We start from the raw sequence: 20,440 nt of genomic DNA, 5'->3' as shown, positions 1-20,440 counted from the left end.
AAAAACCATGTTTACATATTAATCATCAGAGAAGGGATTTGGACAGTAAAGTTTGCATATATGGCAAAAGACAAATTTGAATTTATAAAGTAAACAAAGCTGGTGAATATCTAGGATTTTATTATTACTTATTGGGTAGATATTATTAACCTATGAGAATTTACCATGGATGCAAATCTTCACTAAAATTGGTAAATAAAACTTCAATTAGACTGGAGAGCGGTGAAAAAGGAAGAAGAAAGAAGGAACAACCTTGAAGAAGAAGCAAGGAGAGAGAGAAAGAGAGGATCGAGATTTCTAAGCGGAATGAAAGGAGGAGTCCGCTTATATTGGGATTATTATTATTTATTTATTTAAATATTAATAATATTAAACAGAGTTGTAATTAGGATTAACATATTTAACACGTGTCAATCATATCACTTACGTGAACATTCACCGAGCTCCGAACGTTCTGCATTCTTATTTTTCTACACGTACAACGACCATTTTGCCATAAATAAATACTTAAACGTAACTACCATATGCCTAAATATGCCTAAATAATAGGTTCTCTGCAAGAGCAGAGTTCTCTCTCTCTCTCTCTCTCTCTCTCTCTCTCTCTCTCTAAGGGTTCTCATTAAAGGGACAGTTGAGAAAAAAAATGGGAGTATCGAAGATATTCATCCACCTATTTAGGTAGGCTTCCCAATGTCGGCACTCAACAGTATTTGAAGGGAAAATTTTCAAGGGATGTAGAAACATGCGGAATCGATTTGAGATGGTGGTTGATGAAATCAATGGCGAGGCAGAGGATGGTGACTTCAGGCAGAATGTCGGTATCTTAGATGTTTCCAATTTGCAGATGTCGGAGATAGGTTTAATGGAGCCGTCCACCGGTGCTAGGTTGCTGGATATGAAAAGGAAAACGTAAAAGAAGATGTTGTAATTGAAACCAAAAAGAATGAGGACGTGAAATGGGCTAGAGGGCCCATTCCAGAATGGGACGCATTATCTGAGGTGTTCTAAGATATAAGAACGAGAACGTATGCCAAACGATATGTTTGTCGTTCAAGAACGTGTTCTTGACATGGAATGCATTCTCAAACACATCCTAAATTATTAAAGAGAGAACTTAAGTGGGACCCACCACTTCTTCTTCTTCAAAACGAGAAGGCTCAGAGAGAAAAGGTAAGGAGTCTCCAACAACGACAATGTCTTCAGTTATGTCGGCAATGAAGATCTTGCAGCCACTCCATCTTCCCACCACCTCCACCAGATCCCTAGAAAACTCCCTCTTGGATCCCTTTAAATACAATTCCTCCTTACTCAGCTCATCTGCAAACTCCGCTTCAATTCTCTCAAGTCCTCTTCCTCCCTAATCTGGGTCTTGGCATCTTTTAGAAACCCTTCCCAACCTGTCATGATTTTTTCAATAGCAAAATAAAAAGTTAATTTTATTCTATTGAGATAGTCCCACATTGGCTGTGGATGATTCAACTATCTTGTATAAAAGCCACAAGAAGCCACCCCACTTAAAAACCAATTGGTTTTAAGGTGGAAGCTTTAACACATTCCAATGACAAAAACAAAGTTAAAAGACAAAAGAAAGGCAAACAAACATACCTTTGAACCATTCAAGCTAACTCGATTCCATCGCGAACTGTGGGAAAACAGACCTGAACATATATATAGTGTTGGAATGAGCATCAATTGGCTTTGAGAAGGTAAATAATTGGTAGTCCAAAAGATGGTTTCTTTTGCATGCTGCCACTCTTCCTTTGTAAACCCACCAAACATGACAATGCTCCATAAAAGCATTGTCTATTTTTGGGGAGGGAGCTTCTTCGTCAGATATTCGTTGTCTTCGCCTTAAGTGGAGATGGAAGGGTTTACAATGAAGAGATAGAAACCCTAACTGATTTAATCTAAGATTCGAAGGGTTTTTGCAATGAAGGGTAGAATGGTAAGCTTACCCTCTTCAATGGTAGTTTAGCCATTTAGTAAAACCTAAGTGGATGACATTATCACTTAATGGGAATCAACTAACATAGTGGACTAATCTCTAATAAATTTAGTAAAGTAGGGGTGATTCATGTAAGTTTTTGGAAAAATAACAATTACGTCATGTGGGATTATGTTTAAGGGTGGTACATGTAATTTTTCCTAAAAAAATAATAGTCTTAAAGAATACAATTAACATATTAATACCCAAAAAAAAAAATTTTAAAATATCATATCAAAATAAATATTATGTAAATAATATGTACATATGATATTATATAAGTAATATTTATAACCTTATATATGATTACATATACATATGTTCTGTTTTTTTTTTTGGTAGAAAATATACATATGTTCTGTTAGTAGGGTCGGATTGGATAGAGGTTTGCTCCGTTTTTCAACCTTTCTCGTATTAGATCATAAGGGTCATAATAAAATCAGGTTTGCATCAAAACCAGATCAATATCCAATCTATTGTTTTTTTTTCCTGCAACTAACGTTTGAGCATTATTTCAGTTATTAGCAGTTGGTTCTTGATAGAGAAGAGGGATGAGATCCTTCGGACCCTCCCAAAACAGTTTGAGAAAGCCTGGTACGATTGGGAGCTCCAAATGATGGTTCTACTCAGTCTCTTCTTTCAAATCATCCTCATCTTCTTGGGTGACCACCGAAAGCGCATTGCTGGAAATAAATTAATAGGTTTTCCCTATGGTAATTTCCCCATTTAGGAGATTGTAGATCTCCTCTCCCTATGGTAATTTCCCCATTTAGAGAAATTATTCCATCGATGGAAGATATAGAAAATATAAAAAGCTCCCATATGGATAGTTTGAAAGAAGGTAACTTGGAAATTCTCATTCCTGCTCCACATACCAATGAGAGATCTATCCAGGACCCGCCCATGGTGGATAACCCCCTGGGTAGTGGATATGGGTCCAATTCAGACCAGGGGGAATCGAAATTTTACTCATTCGAGAAGGAGTCGCTGGGCTCTGCGCACGACAGTGACGACGTGAAGGGGGGAGAGACTGGTTCGGTTGTTGGAGTCAATGAAGCTAAAGGTGTCATTGTTCCTAGAACCCTTCGCCTTCGAAAAAACAAAGTGGTCTATACTGGTGGTCGCGGAGGTCGCCATCAGGGAAGAGGAGGGAGAAGTGGTCGCGTGCAGGATTGGGGCGATCCAGAACACGTGATCTCTAAACTGCCTCCATCTGCCCTTGAAGTAGTCAGAATAATTGTTCATCACCAGGAAGTAGAAGAACTTGTTCATGCTATTACAAGAGCAGATGGCGAGGCTAGAAGAAAAGGTAAATCTATTGCTGCGACGGGGCAGGCCTTGAGGTCTAACTGTCAAGCTATCCCCATAAATTGATTTATGAAGATCCTCTTTTGAAACATAAGAGGAATGAAGAAGGTGGTAGGAAAGCGCTCCTTAAGAGAGTTAATAAAGAAGAAGAACCCTGATCTCTTATGCATTGCTGAACCAATGGTCCCAGTAAGTGATTTTTCAAATTTATATTTTAATAAATTGGGATTTTTCTCCAAATTTATTTTCAATAATAGAACTGGTAGAATTTCGAATTTATGGATAATGTCGAAAAGAAATATGAACTGCCTTGTGGTGATTTCTGAATCAGCTCAGCATATTTTGGTATCTTTGACTTGGGACCTCACCCAAATTCAAGTCTCCTTTGTCCATGCTAGTAGTTTTAGAGCAGAGAGGAGAGCTCTATGGTTGGACTTGGTAGCGGATACCCCTCACACCCCCAACCCTTGGGCCATGATCGGTGACTTTAATGCTACCCTTCAGTCGCATGAAAAGAAGGGGCCATGTAATTTTGGTTTGGGCTCTGCTGCGAAATTCAATGCTATGGTGGACTCTTGTTCCATGTCTCAGTTGCCTTCGAGTGGAAGAAAATTTACCTGGAGTAATAATCGAAAAGTTAGCAATGTTTCGGCTGTGCTTGATAGAAGTTTCTACAATGAGCAGTGGTTATTTGTTTTCTAAGACTCTTCGCAACTGGTGATGCCGAGAATAGCTTCTGATCATGGCCTGATTTTGATGGTCTTTGATGCTAACCAGCATCCCTCAAATTGCCCATTTCGATTCCACCAATTTTGGATGGAACATACAGACTTCGACAGAGTTGTGGCATCGTCCTGGTCTAAATGGGTCTCTGGATCCCCCACTCTTATTCTCACTTCCAAATTGAAGCGGCTGAAAAGGGTCTTAAAATCTTGGGCGAGATCTGCCTTTCCTCACCTTGATGAAGAGCTAGAGCGTGTGAAGAAGACTCTGAACCAGATTCATGACCATATTGCAAGCGAAGGGATGAACGATCAACTATTTGCACTGGAAGCTGATGCGAAGACAGGATTGGTGAAAGCTTTGGAAAATTATGAAAAAATATGGGCTGAAAAGGCGAGAATTAGGTGGTTAAAAGCTAGTGATAGAAATTGCAAATTTTTTCACCTTTCAGTCAAAATGAGAAGAAAAAAAATACAATCAGAGCGCTCAGGAAGCCGGATGGGACCATTGTGGAAGGGCATAATTAGCTAGGGGAATATATTGTGGACTTTTATGAGAGGTTCCTTAGAGCCGCCCTAACAGAGAATCATGATGATTTATTAGACAATATTTCAAAAGTTCTAAACCAAATGGACTGCTATAAGATGGACTCTCTTCCTGGGAATGAGGAAATATGGAGGGCAGTCTGGGAGCTTGACTCGGATAGCTCGCCGGGCCCTGATGGGTTCTCTGGTGCATTCTTTTGCAAATGCTGGCATACGGTGGAAGTGGAGGTATGCAACGCAGTGAGACAATTTTTTAGCACAGGGTCTATGCTAAATGAGGTGAATAATAATTTCCTCGTATTGATTCCAAAGGTGGACAGTGCAAATACGCTTGATAGATTTTGCCCTCTCTGTATGGGAAATTTTTTCTGTAAAATCATATCCAAAGTTATGGTGATGTGCCTTGAGACTCTCCTCCCTCGGTTGATCTCAGAAGAGCAGGGTGCCTTTCAGAAGGGGAAGATGATCCATGACAACATCTCTGCGGCTTCTGAGCTTGCAAATTCAATGTTCTCTGTGACCAGAGGTGGGGGCCTTGGACTTAAAATTGGCATAAGGAAGACTTATGATACTATTTCCTGGTCATTTATTTTTCAGGTTTTGTGTAAATTTGGCTTCTCTAACAAATGGATCAATTGGCTGCGCCAACTCCTACTATAGACCAAAATTTCTATTCTTGTGAATGGAGGACCTCAGGGTTTCTTTGGGGTGGAGCATGGACTGAGACAAGGTGATCCTATATCTCCCATGCTATTTATTATAGCAGAAGAAGTTCTATCCAAAGGGTTATCGAACCTGGTTCAGAGTAAGAGTCTTAAGTCGATCAGTGGCCCAAGAGGCGTTGCTACTCCTGGACACATTTTATTTGTAGACGATATTTTCATCTTCACCAATGCCTCCTTGAGATATGTTAGAGCTTTGAAAGCCTTCTTGATGAAGTATCAGGAATTCTCAGGCCAATGCATCAGTTTTGGGAAAAGTAAACTTTTCCTGGGAAAGATAGCTCTAGCTCGCAAGCAGACTATTGCTGATACCCTTGGAATTCAGATATGCACCTTCCCACCTCGCTACTTAGGAGTTGAAATATTTAAGGGTAGAGCGAAAAAAGAGGCTCTGCTACTGGTGATGGACAAGGTGAAGGGGCGTCTAGCGGGTCGGAAAGGAAATCTCTTGTCATTGGCAAGCAAAACGGAGCTGATTAGATCAGTCATTGTAGGTATCCGTAACCATAGTTTTGCTATTTATTGGTGGCCATCTTCCCTTTAAGCAATAATGGAACGATGGATAAGAAACTTCATTTGGACGAGGGAGATTGAAACTTCCAGAAAAATTACTGTAAAATGGGACTCCCTTTGTAAGCCTAAAGAGGAAGGCGACTTAGGTATCAGGAGACTCAGAGATACCAATAAAGCAATGTTGTTCAAGCTCGCTTGGAGGATCAAGCATGAGAGGACAGCCGCCAGTTCCTTCCTTAAGGCTCGCTTTGTCAAAAAAGATGGCAGCTTCAGAAAAGGAGTTTCTTCTTCTATTTCCTTGGGGGTGAAAAAATTTTGGCGATTTGTGGAAGAAAATGAAAGATAGATTATCGGTAATGGTAATCTTACCAATTTTTTGAAAGACAAATGGTGGGGGCCTAAGTCCGTGCTGGAGGAGCTACAGAGATTGGACCTCCCTACTCTTAGTTTTACAGCTAAGGTGGGAGAATTTATTCTTAGTGGAGAATGGGCGCTCCTTGAGGTGAGATCTGGGGAGCTGAAAAGAATTTTTGATAAAATTAAGTAGATTAAAATTCCTTCAGGTGAATTAGAAGACACATGTTGCTGGTCTTTGTCGACTCTAGGATCTTTCTCTACCACCTCGGCTTGGGAGGGCATCAGAAGGATGGCTAATAAGACTCCATAGAGCTCTCTGGTTTGGTGGAAAGGACTACCACCTAGGTTCTCCACTCTAGGTTGGCACCTCGCTCATGGTAAACTACCAACAGATGAGCAGATTAGGCATAGGGGGATTTACCTCACTTCCAAGTGTGCTCTCTGCAACCAGGACGAAGATAGCATTGATCACATATTCCTCATGTGCTCCTTTGTGACCTCTGTCTGGAAATCATTTGCTAATTGTTTTGAGGTGAGGTGGCAAATGCACTAGTTGATTGATAGTCTAGTTAGATGGTGGAAAACCAAGGCCAGAGTAGTAAATCTCAAAACACCTTGGATGATGGGTTTCTCTATTAGAGCAGCCAATATTTGGTGGGAAAGGAATGGAAGGTGTCATGATAATTCTTCCAGGAATGAAAAACAGATATTTGCCTTCAGCCATCAAGAGCTTGGCCTTTGCATAGGTAAGGTGAAGGGGGAGGTGAAGTCTACGATTGATGTTATGTGTTGTAGGAGATTGGATTTATTAGCAGTTCCTTCCAGGTATCTTCCTCCTCTGGAAGTTCACTGGTGTAAGTCCCATCCAAACTAGCTAAAGGTTAATGTTGATGGTAGCGCTCTGGGAAATCCAAGAAGAGCAGGGGTCGAAGGGGTTGTTCATGATCATGATGGCCAAGTTTGTGATTCTTTTAGTATTTTTCTGGGCATAAAACAGATTTATGAAGCAAAGTCTGGTGCTGTTATGGAAGGAATTTCGATGGCTAAGGTGTTGGATGCAAGGGGTCTTTGGATAGAGTCTGACTCGGCTACGGTAGTTACTGCGATTCAGAGAAACCATATCCCGTGGTTCATTCTTCAAAAATGGTTGACAATTCTTCCTTTCTTGGAATTGATCCCATGGAAGATCTCTCATTGCTTTCACGAAGCAAACCCGATAGCGGACTTCTTGGCCAAAAAGGCTTCCAAATCTAGAAACTCAGAGTTCTCGGTGTCATTTCCCAGCCATGTAGTAGAGTATTTAGAGAAAGATATTCAGGGCAGACATCGTTTTAGATTCCTCTAGGGCTTTTGTTAGCTCTCTCTGCTGATGGCCATGCCGAAGGTGGAGATTGCTAGTGGCTCTAGGGGTTTCTGCTTTGCTCTTTTCTTTGGCTTTTGATGTATCCTTTCTTTTTCCTTATTAATAAAGATCATTTTTTAGCAAAAAGAAACTCTTTAAGGTTCAAGGGAATTGCACTTAGGCAAAATTTCATTTATCAATATTCTATCTCCGTTCTGCAATAGATTTGATAGCCTCATATGGGCAAGCAAAAGAAATCCAAATAAAAGCTACTACAAAATCCCAACCCTTCATTGCAATTGATTTTCTACCGTTGAGATTACACATAAAAGCTTAAGTCAAATCTAGAAACTAGAAACTAATAAAAGCAAAATATTTCCAATATTTGTTGTTGTCCCAATGTGCCTTGATGCAAGCTCCAATGAATTAGTATGTTCTAAGGGTCCTTGATGTAAGCTCCAATGCATGGGAAATGACAGAGTCAAAGATGGGAGACTTGGGCTGGTTCATGGTCTTGGGCTAGACTTGAACCAATTGAGCTTGAACCAAAATCGTTCCATGCTTGAATGCGGGCCTCCATCAAAATCTACATATTAAAATGCAAAAAAGTTTCATCTAATAGGTCCATCAACTTAATTGTGTTATTTGAAAATTGATGTGATAACATTTTCTTGCTATAAGTCAGCAAAGAATATATACCATATAATGAATTCATTCCCAAATTCAACAATATACCCATCCATGTAATATTATATCCTCTCATATTTAGCTGTAATATTTTTGCAGCTAAAAACTTCCTCTACTTAAAATCCAACTCAAAATCTTATTACAATCAAGATCAATACAACTTCCATTATGACCACCATTGTCCTCTAGCAGGACAGAATTCTGAAACATCAAAATTTTAAGGTGCTCTAGCGTCAAGATGTCCGAAAATAGAATAATTCCACCATCTAAGAAGTCTTCTAAGAACAGTCAACTTAACCATAAGGTTACAATCACCTATGAAATTCCACTTCTAACCAAAAAATTGTTTAAAATCAGGTTTAAAATCAGGCTGACTCATCCAAGTAGCCTGGAAATGAAATAATTTCTTAAAAGATACCCTTCTTGCCGAGGTATGTAAGATAATAATAGGGTTATGGTCTGAGCCACGAGGAGAAAATTTTTTTTTTTCTAAAATAGCAGAGGGCCATAATTGTAACAAAGATTGTTAAACAAAACATTTATCGAAACATTCTTAATCTCTTTTTTTTTGGGTTTAAGAAGACATTCTTTTATCAAATTAAGAGGTTTTTGCTTGTTGGACCAAGTAAAGGAAACTCACATTTCATCTAAACAAAAGCAGGAAATTTTTGTATCCTTTGGGTGACTCTTGTCATATGCCGCAAGTAAGTGTAAAGGGACAAACCACGCCAAACAACTTAGTCGAGGTGGAGAACTTCTGACTCATACATGGCTTCTACTGGCACATCTTGGTATGACAGAACAGTTCCAAATTTCTCAAGGTCAAGTGATGGCCCAGTTGATGTTTGGATAAAAAGGCTAGACTAATTGATGGTTAAGCTTATTTTCAATTCTGTCTTGAATTCTCCTAAGGTGTTCTTGTATATGAATATCCTTGGAATTTCCCAATTTGATTTCTATCTATTATGAATATTATAAATTTAAATCGCAAAAAATTGGTCTAGCAGGTCCAGGAAGTTTCAAATATTTTATTTTTAAATTATTCAATGGGTCATCAAAGAACAAATTCTGATGTGTCTTTACTGCCACCATTGCTTATAATAAATATTTGAGATTTTTTTTGAATCCATTGATGTCCACATCCTATATGATCTTTGTTTTAGGATTTTGCCCAAACTGTAAAAGGCTAATAATCTTAGGAATGAAAAAAACCATAGAAGGTCTCAAGTTGAATCAAGATCAGACTAGTAATTGTCAAACCCATAAACCTCTGTAGTCAACCCTCTGGCCATTAGTTCATTAGTTTCAGTAGTTCATTCATCTTACCAAAAAAAACTAGTTCCTTCATCCATCTAAATTAGATTCCTAGATTAAGAGTCACAGAAATCCTTCAACTCTTTCATGAATGCAAATTGAAGAGCTCTAGGACTTTCCTTCATTACTTGAGAATCCTTATCAATAGATTTGAACACAATCAGAAGGCACATCCATATAGGGATATTAGATTAAGGTCCCTATGTCTAAGTTGCTGGTAGCTATATTCAGCTAGTAGTTGTATCTCATATTTTGTGCTATTTTTCTCTTTGATTCTTATTACAAATGATCTCTTAGCATAAAAAAGTCTGCATACATCTCTACTCCTCCCCAAACCCTGAAGCGGCATGAGCCTCGTGAACTGAGTATGCCATTTAATAAGGTCTGGAAAATTTTCCTTTATTAGCTCTAAATTAAAGTATTAGAGATATAAAGATGAAAGCTTTAACATATAATACAAAATAGGCAAAGATGCAGACGTGTCTTAGTGATGATGCAGATAAAAAACCATTTAAGAGAATAAAGGGCATCCAAAGTTTCAACTTTGATAGTGAATATAACTCTTGCTTCATTCAAGGGTAAAACTGGTTCACCATTTAAGAGAATAAAGGGCATCCAAAATTTCAACTTTGTTCATTATAAACAAGACATTGCCTATCACCTCCCTCTTTATCTTTTTTGGGTTATAATTATGTCCAACAATGCATGGATCTAGAATAAAGTGGTTCCCAGGGTTACTTTAGTCATTAAAAATAAAGCCCTCCCCATCATTCTCAGAAGTTTCTCTTACTTGTTCAATAGACAAAGAATACTATGGATACTGCAATGTACATAATTAACAAGACCAACCAACCAATAGTCAAAGCTAGTGTCTAGGATCATCAGAATTATATAAGGTGGTTAAAGTACTACCACATGAAGTGGAATACTACCACCTGAAATTTAATTGAAAAAAAAAGAAAGTTATTTGTGACAGTTTTTTGATACCGCGGTTACGTATTGACTTTTAGAAGTGGTAAAATATGATTGGTGTCACTTGTATTGGAGACAAAAACAATAGCTAGTTAAGGATGAAATCAAAAAACATAAATCATTGTTCAAGCAAAGACAACGATAAAGAAACACACAAAGCAAACAATAAAAACAAACTGATAATCAAAAGAAGACCCAATCGAACAATCAAATAAAGCATCTTGGCATGTCCTCTGGAACTTCCTTCTACAGCATATGTCAATCGATCCAATCTCTTCCGGTTGGCTTTAGATAGTAAATCTGTTAAGTTTGTCTTGAATTCTGAACCCATTTTGAAGAATGACCTGCTTGGACAATTATTGAATAAATTGAGAGAAAAGAAACCAGGATTTAGATCTTCTCCAGTCAGTGTTGGCTAGAGAGGGACCAACAAGATGCCAAATAGTGGAGAGAAAATGAAACTCCCTGTTTCTCTCAGAGACAGCACCACATACCTGAAATCTACAAATGCATGCCTGGAGCAAACTACTTAAATCATTACAACCCTGCAGACTTTATATTTCACATACTTGTTGGCAAATTCCCGTGGCATTCTGGTCAACTTCAATTCATTAAGGGTCTCTAGCACTCGAGAAAGGTCCTTCATGTTATTGCAAGATCTAATCTCTTAACTCATCAATATTTAGCATCGCTCCTTCTTCCACACTCAATTTCTGGAGTTCTTCAAGCTTCCAAATCCTTAGGACTTGAAGTTGAGCAAACCCTCCTGATGAACAAACCATGTTCTGGCCCTTGAAAGATTTGGACAATAACATCAGGTATTGTAGCCTTGGTAGGTTCTCTAATTTTGGCATTGGGTCTAATTTTGGCATTGGGTCTCCAGTTAGCTCTGTAAAGTATTTTTCATATATTAACTCGAGTGAGATTACACTTTATATAAGAGGTTAACCTACTTGGGGAAATCAAGAAACTAAAAGACACGTAAGCATAACAGAGTACACGTAAGCATAACAAACTAAGTAACTAAGTGTGAGCTGGACACTGCTGCACATGGAGATGTGTTGGTGTGTGCCACTAGCTGATGAGGAATATGACCAATACGCCCCCTCAAGCTCAGCAGTGGAGAACAGACGGTGAGCTTGTCTCGTAAAAGGCCAAAGCGTTGGCGAGACAACACTTTGGTTAGTATATCCGCAATCTGATCCATGGTAGACAAACTGCACATGAAGTTGTTTGGAAGTACCAGGACAGTTAGCGTCCCACTCGAACTCCACCTCTAGAGTCATACTCACACTCAACAACCTCTCCTACATTGTAGGCATTTCAGTGAGCACAAACTCTAGAGACTACTTGCAGTCCAAGACTACCTCATGAGACAGCAGAGTTGGAATATGACTCTCACATGTGATAATAGACTTTCTGTCCATTACTCACATATGTTAACAGAGTCCTACCCTATTACTATTAGAGTTTGAGTCTCCCACATGTGATCATAGAGTTTGTCTATAACTCAATAACTGTAATCTCTATATAAGAGCACCATTGTACACTCATTAAAGTTAATGCCAATAGACTATTTCAACAGGAAGCGACCATATCCCTAACAAAGTGAGAGTCGATTTCTATGTGTTTGGTTCTAGCATGAAACATCGAGTTGGCGGTGAGATAAGTTACGTCGATGTTATCACAACGAATAACCAGACAGGTAGGAAGATGCCGAGTTCCTGTAACAGAGAGCGGATCCAGACAATCTCAGTGGCAACAGATGCAACAACCCTGTATTCGGCCTCAGTAGAGGACCGTGAAACTATCTTTTGTTTGCGAGCTGACCAGGAGATTAAGAGCTTGCCAAGAAAGACACAATAGCCCGTGGTGGACTTCCGATCAATTAGACAGCCAACCTAGTTAGCGTCGGAGTAAGCAAGAAGTGAAACAGTAGATTTAGAAGCAAAGTGTAACCCATCTGCAGGAGTGTGTTTAAGGTAGTGAAGAATTCGCTTGACGGCAGTCCAATGAATATCTGTTGGACGATGCATGAACTGTGCAACATGATTGATGGCATAACTAATATCAGGCCTGGTAATGGTGAGATATTGCAGAGCTCCGACTGTCCGACGATAATCAGTGCTATCAGACAATGGAGATCCATCCAAAAGAGAGAGTTGAGCACCGGCGGCAATGGGTGTGCTAACAGGTTTTGCATGGTCCATATTGGTACTTTGAAGAAGATCACTACAATATTTCTTTTGATTTAAAAACAAGCCATCACTGCTTCTGGTGATTTCAATACCCAAGAAGTAGCTCAGCTGACCTAGGTCCTTAAGAGCAAATGTTGCAGCCAAATGACGAACAAGAGACACAATGGCAGAGTCACTATTACCGGTAAGGACCAAATCATCCACATATATCAAAAGAAACATAATAGTAGTATCTTGGTGGAAACTGAACAGCGTAGTCTCCGTTTTAGAGGCAACGAAGCCATAAGAAAGAAGAAAGCCACTTAGCCGATTAAACCACGCATGTGGAGCCTGCTTAAGGCCATAAAGGGACTTGCGAAGGCAGCAAACATGAGTTGGGTGGTTTGGGTAAATAAAACCAGGCGGCTGATCCATAAAAGCAATCTCATCAAGTTTTCCATACAAAAATGCATTTTGGATGTCAAATTGTTTCAGGGGCCAATTGAATGTCACAGCCAGAGATAAAACAAGGCGAATGGTAGTAGCCTTTATAATTGGGCTGAAGGTCTCATTAAAGTCAACTCCAAGACGTTGGTGGAACCCTTTAGCCACCAACCGTGCTTTATATCACTGGATTGAGCCATCAGCGTTTCGTTTGAGACAAAAAACCCATTTACACCCTACTGCATTCTGAGATGCATTAGGTGAAACCAAATCCCAATGTACATTGCGCATTGCCTGTGTGTAACATGTTGGTTCCTCCTCGGTTAGTGGAGCTGGAGTGACAACCACAAGGTTCAGATGCTGAGGAGGAGGGGGGAGAGACCTTGTGCATGCTGCCACTCTTCCAACAAGCTGAAGCTTCTTAAAGGCCCCAGAGGCGTTACTACCCCTGATCATATCCTCTTTACGGATGATATTTTCATTTTTTCAAATGCATCACTGAGGTATGTTCGAAATTTGAAAGAATTTTTGTTGAAGTATCAAGAGTTCTCTAGTCAAAGTATTAATTTTGATAAAAGCAAATTATTCTTGGGGAAAGTTGCTCCAAGTCGAAGGAAATTCATCTCTAATACTTCGGGAATTCAAATTTGTTCCTTCCCTACAAGATATCTCGGAGTGGAGATCTTCAAGGGAAGAGTGAAGAAGAACGCATTGTTGCCAGTGATGGATAGAGTGAAGGGTCGGTTAGCAAGATGGAAAGGAAAGCTATTATCGATGGTAGGGAGAGTTGAATTGGTTCGGTCTGTCATAGCTGGCATTCCTAATCATAGTTTTGCAGTGTACTGGTGGCTGTCCTCTCTCCTTGCTATAATGGAGAGGTGGATGAGGAACTTTATCTGGACACGGGAGGTGGATTCAATAAGATCTATCACGGTGAAGTGAGACTCCATATGCAAACCCAAGGAAGAAGGGAGTTTGGGTATCAGAAGGCTAAGAGATTCGAATAAGGCTATACTGAGTAAGTTGGTCTAACAAATTAAGCATGAGAAGTCTGTAGCAAACTCCTTCCTTAGAGGTCGTTTTGTCAAGGAGGGGATATTTAATAAGGGCTGCCATCCTTCCTCTATTGCTATGGGCATTAGAAAAATGTGGGATTTTGTGGAGGATAATGAAAGATGGATTATTGGAAATGGAAACACGGCTAATTTTTGGAAGGACAAGTGGTGGGGTCCTAAATCAGTATTGGAAGAAGTCCAATCAGTTCCCCTTCCTCCTCTCTCTATTTCGGCCAAGGTAGGTGATTTCATCAACAATGGCGAGTGGGATCTTCTTGAGGTCAGGGCTGATTCTCTTTGTAATATTTTTAATGCTATTAAGGAGATTAAATTACCTAATGGTCAGCTAGAAGATGTTTGTGCTTGGCAATTGACCTCGTTGGGTGCTTTTTCCACTACTTTTGCATGGGAGAAGATTAGGAGAAAATCTTCAGCAGTGTACTGGTGCTCTATGATTTCGTGCAAAGGATTGCCTCCTAGATATTCCACGCCATGGTGGCGATTGGCCCATGGGCGGCTTCCTTCTGACGACATGGTTAAGTAAAAGGGGATCCCAATAGCTTCTAAATGCTTCCTATGTGATCGAGAGGAGGAGAGTTTAGTCCATGTCTTTCTCAAATGCCCTTATTCGGTGGGTATTTGGGAGAAATTTACAAGTTGCTTTGGGATTCCATGGTCGGAGTAGGAGTCAGTTGAGGCCTTGATGAAGTGGTGGAAGATGAGGCTGAAGACTACAAATTTAAAAATTCCATGGCTGATGGGATTTTCCATCATTGCAGCCCATATCTGGTGAGAGAGAAATAAAAGAAGATTTGAGGGTGAATCCCGCCCTGTGAGATTTTTTTTTCAAGACATCCGGCAGGAACTTACCCTTTGCTTAGGGACATCTACAGGCGAGGTGAAATCGGTTTCTGATGTTCTCTGTTGCAGAAATTTGGGCTTGACGATTTAGAATCCCAGAGTTTCCACCCCTCTAGAAGTGCATTGGTGCATGCCGCCTTAAACTGGACTAAGGTGAATGTTGATGACAGTTCTCTGGGTAACCCAGGTAGGGCAGGAGCAGGTGGTATCCTCCAAAATAGTGATGGCCAGGTCTGTGGCGCCTTTAGTGTTTTCCTGGGTATTAAGAAAATATATGAAGCTGAAGTTGATGCTGTGATGGAAGGTATTTTGATGGCGAAGTCTATGTATGCAAGGGGTTTGTGGATTGAATCGGATTCGACAGTGGTGGTGTTGGCAATTTAGAATAATTAGATCCCATGGTTCATTCTTCAAAAGTGGGTTTTCGCTCTCCCTTTCTTAGAATCGATCCCCTGGAAGATTACCCATTGTTTCCGTGAGGCTAACCCCATAGCAGCTTATCTTGCGAAGAAGGCTTCCAAGTCAGGCTTATCGGATGCTTCGATGATTTTTTTGAGTCATATCCAGGCAGAGTTGGAGAATGACGCAATGGATAGGCATCGATTTAGATTCTGCTAGGGCACTGCTTGCTCTCTCTGCTGATGGCCATGCCGAAGGTGGAGTTTGCAAGTTGCTCTAGCAGTTTCTGTCTTGTCCATTTTTATTTCTTTGATGTATTTTTTCTTCGTTTTTTTCTCACTAAAATTGCCTTTTAGCGAAAAAAAAAAAAGAGTTTGCTTCACTATTAAAATGAGTGATTTTCCATTCCACTGCTTCCAAATACTGAAGGCAATTTATCCATCACTGACGAACATTCCATGGGGTTTTCTTTTTCAAGATCAAGGTAACCACCACTACCGAATCACACTCGATCCATAGACAATGAACACTTAATCTCTTAGCAAAACAATTAAAAAAAAAAGACCTTTCCCTAGAAAAAAAAAAAAAAAATAAAAACCAACAATCACAGCCCTCCATTATTATTTAGAGTCCAAATAAAACCAATGCTAAGAATCAAAATCAACTTGGCCATTAAGTAACTAGTCCGATTCTGAATCTAAATCTTGGAATTAATTAGTAATTGAAATAAGTCGATCTTAGGACAGGACTCCCAACGGTTCTAGAGCCGAAAGACCAATTTAGAATCGGTTGGCATGGGACCGGAACTGAAACCATTAGGGCTCATAATTTAAAACTTGTGTAAGATCATATATTTGTTAGTAATTTTAATTTTGAAATTTTAATTTTATTAACATTCTGGAGCAAGACTAGATATCTCTGATCTAGTATTGGTTTGGCCTTCATTGATCTCTATGGAGCTGCAGTGGGATGCCAATATTCGTCCCCATTACAGATTTATGTAGTTCTCTGTCTCATTTGATAGGTTGAGTTTCTTTGGAGCTCTTTCCTGCTGATGGTCATGTTGAAGGTGGGAAAGAAGCTTGCAAACCCTCTTCCTATTCTTAATGATGTTGATTTTTTTTCTCCTGTACTATATTCTTTTTTTCTTCATTATTAATATAATTTTTGGATATTTTAGAAAAAAAAAATGCTTAGTAATGGAGGGTTTTTAAAATATTTTTTTGGCTACAGATTCCAAGATTTTATTACAATGAAGAAAAAGAAAGAGTACAAATCACTGGAAAAAATTACATTTAAAATGATGGTTTCTTTTATGTATTTTCATTAATATACTATGCTTCTACCATGGTCACCTCACATCTTGTGCTGGGCTTGGTGCCCAAATTGTTCCACCGGGCCTGACTGGCCATCCAAATAGGTCTATAGGCTGATAAGGACGACTTATCATTGTATCTCTTATCAGGCGGTATGAGTCCTCTTCACGAACTTGCTTTTCGTTTGATGCTAGCCTCACCTTGAACTTGACACTCTCACTTGTGCAACTTCAATCAAGAATCGGAGATAAGATTGAAGGGTTTGCCCTCTTTGCAAAGCTGACTTTCCTAATTTCATAAATGATCTCAACTATCCTTGGAACGGCCTTCCTACCCATTGCATCAATATTTAATCTAAAGGCGACAGTTACGGAGGAAATCTTTTTTTTTTTAGTTAAAGATCAGAAAAATATTTATTAAAAAAAAAGTAAAGAATAAATGAGACACTGGAAAGATAAAAAGCTAAAGCCTCTCACCTTCAGCATTGCCATCAACAGGGGTGCTCAACAAACACTACATGAAGCGTCTTTCACAATATCCTCTCTAATATGATCTGGAAGGGATGGAGAAGATTCAAAAAGACCAGTTTTTCATGCAACTTTAGTGAGGTAATCTGCTATCACATTTGCTTTTCTAAAGCAGTGTGTAAATATCTAGTTTATAGATTGGCGATATGGGTTAGCAACACTCTAATCCTGCATGACAAATCATGGGATAATCTTAGCCTGCACTGCCATCACCAGTGCTTCAAAGTCTCTGTCGATCCAAAGGGCCTCTACCCATATATTCTTTGTCCTCAAAATGCCTTCCACTGGCCCTTCGTACTCGGCTACATAATTTGATTGAATTCCTAAGAGGAAATGAAGTATTCTAAAACCATACCCCTTACGGTCTCAAAAAATACCACCAACACCAGCCCGACGTCCTAGATTTCCCATAGAGCAGCCACTTTGTAAACACCAATTAATAAACTTGAATTGGAGACTAATAACAACAATAACTGGGACTAATATAATGAAACATATTAGTCCAACGTATTAGAAACATCGTCTGTAATTTGATTGAAGAAATACAAGTTTGGAGAATGTTACAATTTATTCAGGCAAAGACAACTAACTACAAACACACAAACCAAACGAAACACAAAGTGAAATTCAAATGAAGACTCAACCCAGCAATCAAAAAGAAAAGTTTTGCACTTTGGCATGTCCTTGAAACTTCTTTCTACAATGTTTCAAATCGATCCAATCTCATCTGGCTGCAAATAGGAGCCAAATTTTGCTGAAATCTATTCCATTTCCTCCGCGAATTTTGTTTCATTATTCCCTGTCATACATGAAAATTTAAGGAAATAAAATGAAAGCCAGAATTGTGATTTGTGAACTGACTGAATACTAATGCCGGGTACAATTGACTAATTCTTGGAAAATTTTATTATAGACAAATTAAGAAACCAAGGACAGCACCACCACATACCTGAAATCCAGAAATCCAGAAATCCAGAAATCCAGTGCCGGAGCAAACTACGTTAAGCTTTATTGACAACCCTGCAGACTTTATATTTCACATAGTCCTTGGTGAATTCCTCTGGCATGCTGTGCAACTTCAATTCATTAAGGGTCTCTGGCACTCGAGAAAGCTTCTTCATGTTATTGCAATATCTTATCTCCAACTCCTCAATATTCGGCATCGCTCCTTCTTCCACAGTCAATGTCTGGAGTTTTTCTAGCTTCCAAATCCTTAAGACCCGAAGCTGGACAAACCCTCCTGATGAACAAACCATGTTCTCGCCCTCGAAAGATTTGGACAGCAACCTAAGGAATTGTAGCTTGGGTAGCTTCTGTAATTTTGGCATTGGGTTTTCAGTTAACTCGGACCCTGATAATGTGAGTGTGGTGAGATTTTCTGGGAATTTATCATTGAGATCAAATTGTAGTACTTTCTGTTGGGGATTCTTTACCATATTAAACATATGAATAACCCTATAGTGTTTAGAATACAAGAATCATCAACCAATCATAAAAGATTAATCATAGGTGTAGTCCCTAAACCAAGAACAATAAAGTATCACATCTTAAAATACATAACCATATAGATTTACCATATCTATAATAATCAATGGGACAACCATGACATGAACCATAAATGGGAATAAAGAAGTACCTGTGTCCCATGAACATAGATCATGAACCTCTGTCCCATGTGGTTAAACATTACTCCCATGAAGATGACAATGACGAACTACGCAAGTGGAGTCCTTCTACTGAGATCTTCTGCAGCCTCTTACTCTAGGGTTTCCTTTCTTTCTGTGCACTTGCTCTTGTGAGAAAGCCGTGCTCCCAAAACCAATAAGGCATTAAGTAAAAGTAATGGCTGCAGGGACCGTCAGTATTCTATTTATAATAGAATCCCTAAAACCCTATTCCACTCTCACAATGGAAAGAGCTAGGAGTTTCCTAATCAGAGTGGGTCTATAATTGCTTGGGCCCAATGGATCAATCGGTATCAGTTAAGCCCATATAAAAATCCTAACAATCTCCCACTTGGGCTACACTGATACTGATGTCTTTCCATTGACTCCTGGCCAAATAATCCCAAGACTGAACACCACTCAAACAAACTTTGATCTAATCAATAATCTCTACTGTTGAACAATAGTAGAAAATACACCTCAATATACGGCATATAACTATCTAATGTTACAGACAATAGAAAATTATCAATCCAAATCGCCTGGAAACATATATATAAGGAGTTGATATCATACCTGTGATCACATGAACTATAGATCTCCTTATAGGTCCTTTCTTGATCTAAAGATCAGCCTACCTTGAAAACCTCACAGGTAGAAAACTTTGATATTAATCAACACTTGGCAAACTGCCATTTTCTTGAATTAATATCTTATTTTGGCATACCGCCTATGGCTAACTGCCACTCCCATGGATTTAGGTTAAATACCACCATAAATCACAAACTTTGGCAAACCGCCTGTGGTAAACCACCACTAGGCTAAATACCACCATACATCACAAATTCTGACAAAATATCGTCAATTACCTTGGCTAAGCACTGCCAATAAATCTTAATAAGCACAGCCTTTAAACTTTGGCTTTTACCACCATGTTATCTTTGGTTAAATGAGATCATAAAACTCCCACTAACCAAGCATGTCAAAAACCTCAACAACACCAATGTCAGAAAATATGGCTCTTGGTACTTTATCGATAAACTTGGATGACATCACCTTTGGGCAAATGTCACCTTTACCTTGGGAAACACACAATTGAACTGAATGTACCACTTTGGTGGGTTTCACTCATTCCTATCATGTTTTCCACATTAGAGAAGAATATATGTACAGAAGTGTATGCTTTAATGTGTTTCTTACACAATCAGAGACAACACAAACAAATGAAGCATAAATGTACACAAATAATTCAGAGAACAGAATTTAAGATAAAATCAATTCAAAAATTACTCCGAAGTCATTATAAACTTAATAGGGCAATAAAATTGTTCCTATTTCCCTTCAGTTGTGCTTTGTTCAGCAACAACACCTGTTTGGGTTCCCTGAGAGCTAAAACCAGATCAAGTAACCCTAAGAATCTCAGATATGAATCATACACACCAAATAACCGGGCTAGAAAATTTAATATGTACACCTAGTAGATAAACTACACAATAAATGTACATCTAGCAGATAAAACACACAAGAGTC

General features: G+C 39.1%; 1 protein-coding gene and 1 long non-coding RNA gene across 2 annotated transcripts; one reads left to right on the top strand and one right to left on the bottom strand.

Moving 5' to 3' along the window:
* Window positions 1-2,773: 2,773 nt before the first annotated feature.
* LOC122076437 lies at window positions 2,774-7,497 on the top strand. Its single transcript, XM_042641733.1, has 5 exons — window positions 2,774-3,293; window positions 4,122-4,419; window positions 4,575-5,157; window positions 5,257-5,772; window positions 7,150-7,497. The coding sequence occupies exons 1-5, from the start codon at window positions 2,774-2,776 to the stop codon at window positions 7,495-7,497; spliced, it is 2,265 nt and encodes a 754-aa protein (XP_042497667.1).
* A 10,259-nt stretch (window positions 7,498-17,756) lies between these two features.
* LOC122075472 lies at window positions 17,757-18,656 on the bottom strand. Its single transcript, XR_006139265.1, has 2 exons — window positions 18,196-18,656; window positions 17,757-18,045 (listed from the first exon to the last, which is right to left on the bottom strand). It is a non-coding gene; the product is annotated as an uncharacterized LOC122075472 (long non-coding RNA).
* Window positions 18,657-20,440: the final 1,784 nt, after the last annotated feature.

This window comes from Macadamia integrifolia, chromosome 4 (genome assembly GCF_013358625.1).
Source record: "Macadamia integrifolia cultivar HAES 741 chromosome 4, SCU_Mint_v3, whole genome shotgun sequence".
Lineage (NCBI taxonomy): Eukaryota > Viridiplantae > Streptophyta > Magnoliopsida > Proteales > Proteaceae > Macadamia > Macadamia integrifolia.
The sequence above is the reverse complement of the archived record's forward strand: the minus strand, read 5'-3'. Positions and strand labels throughout refer to the sequence as shown.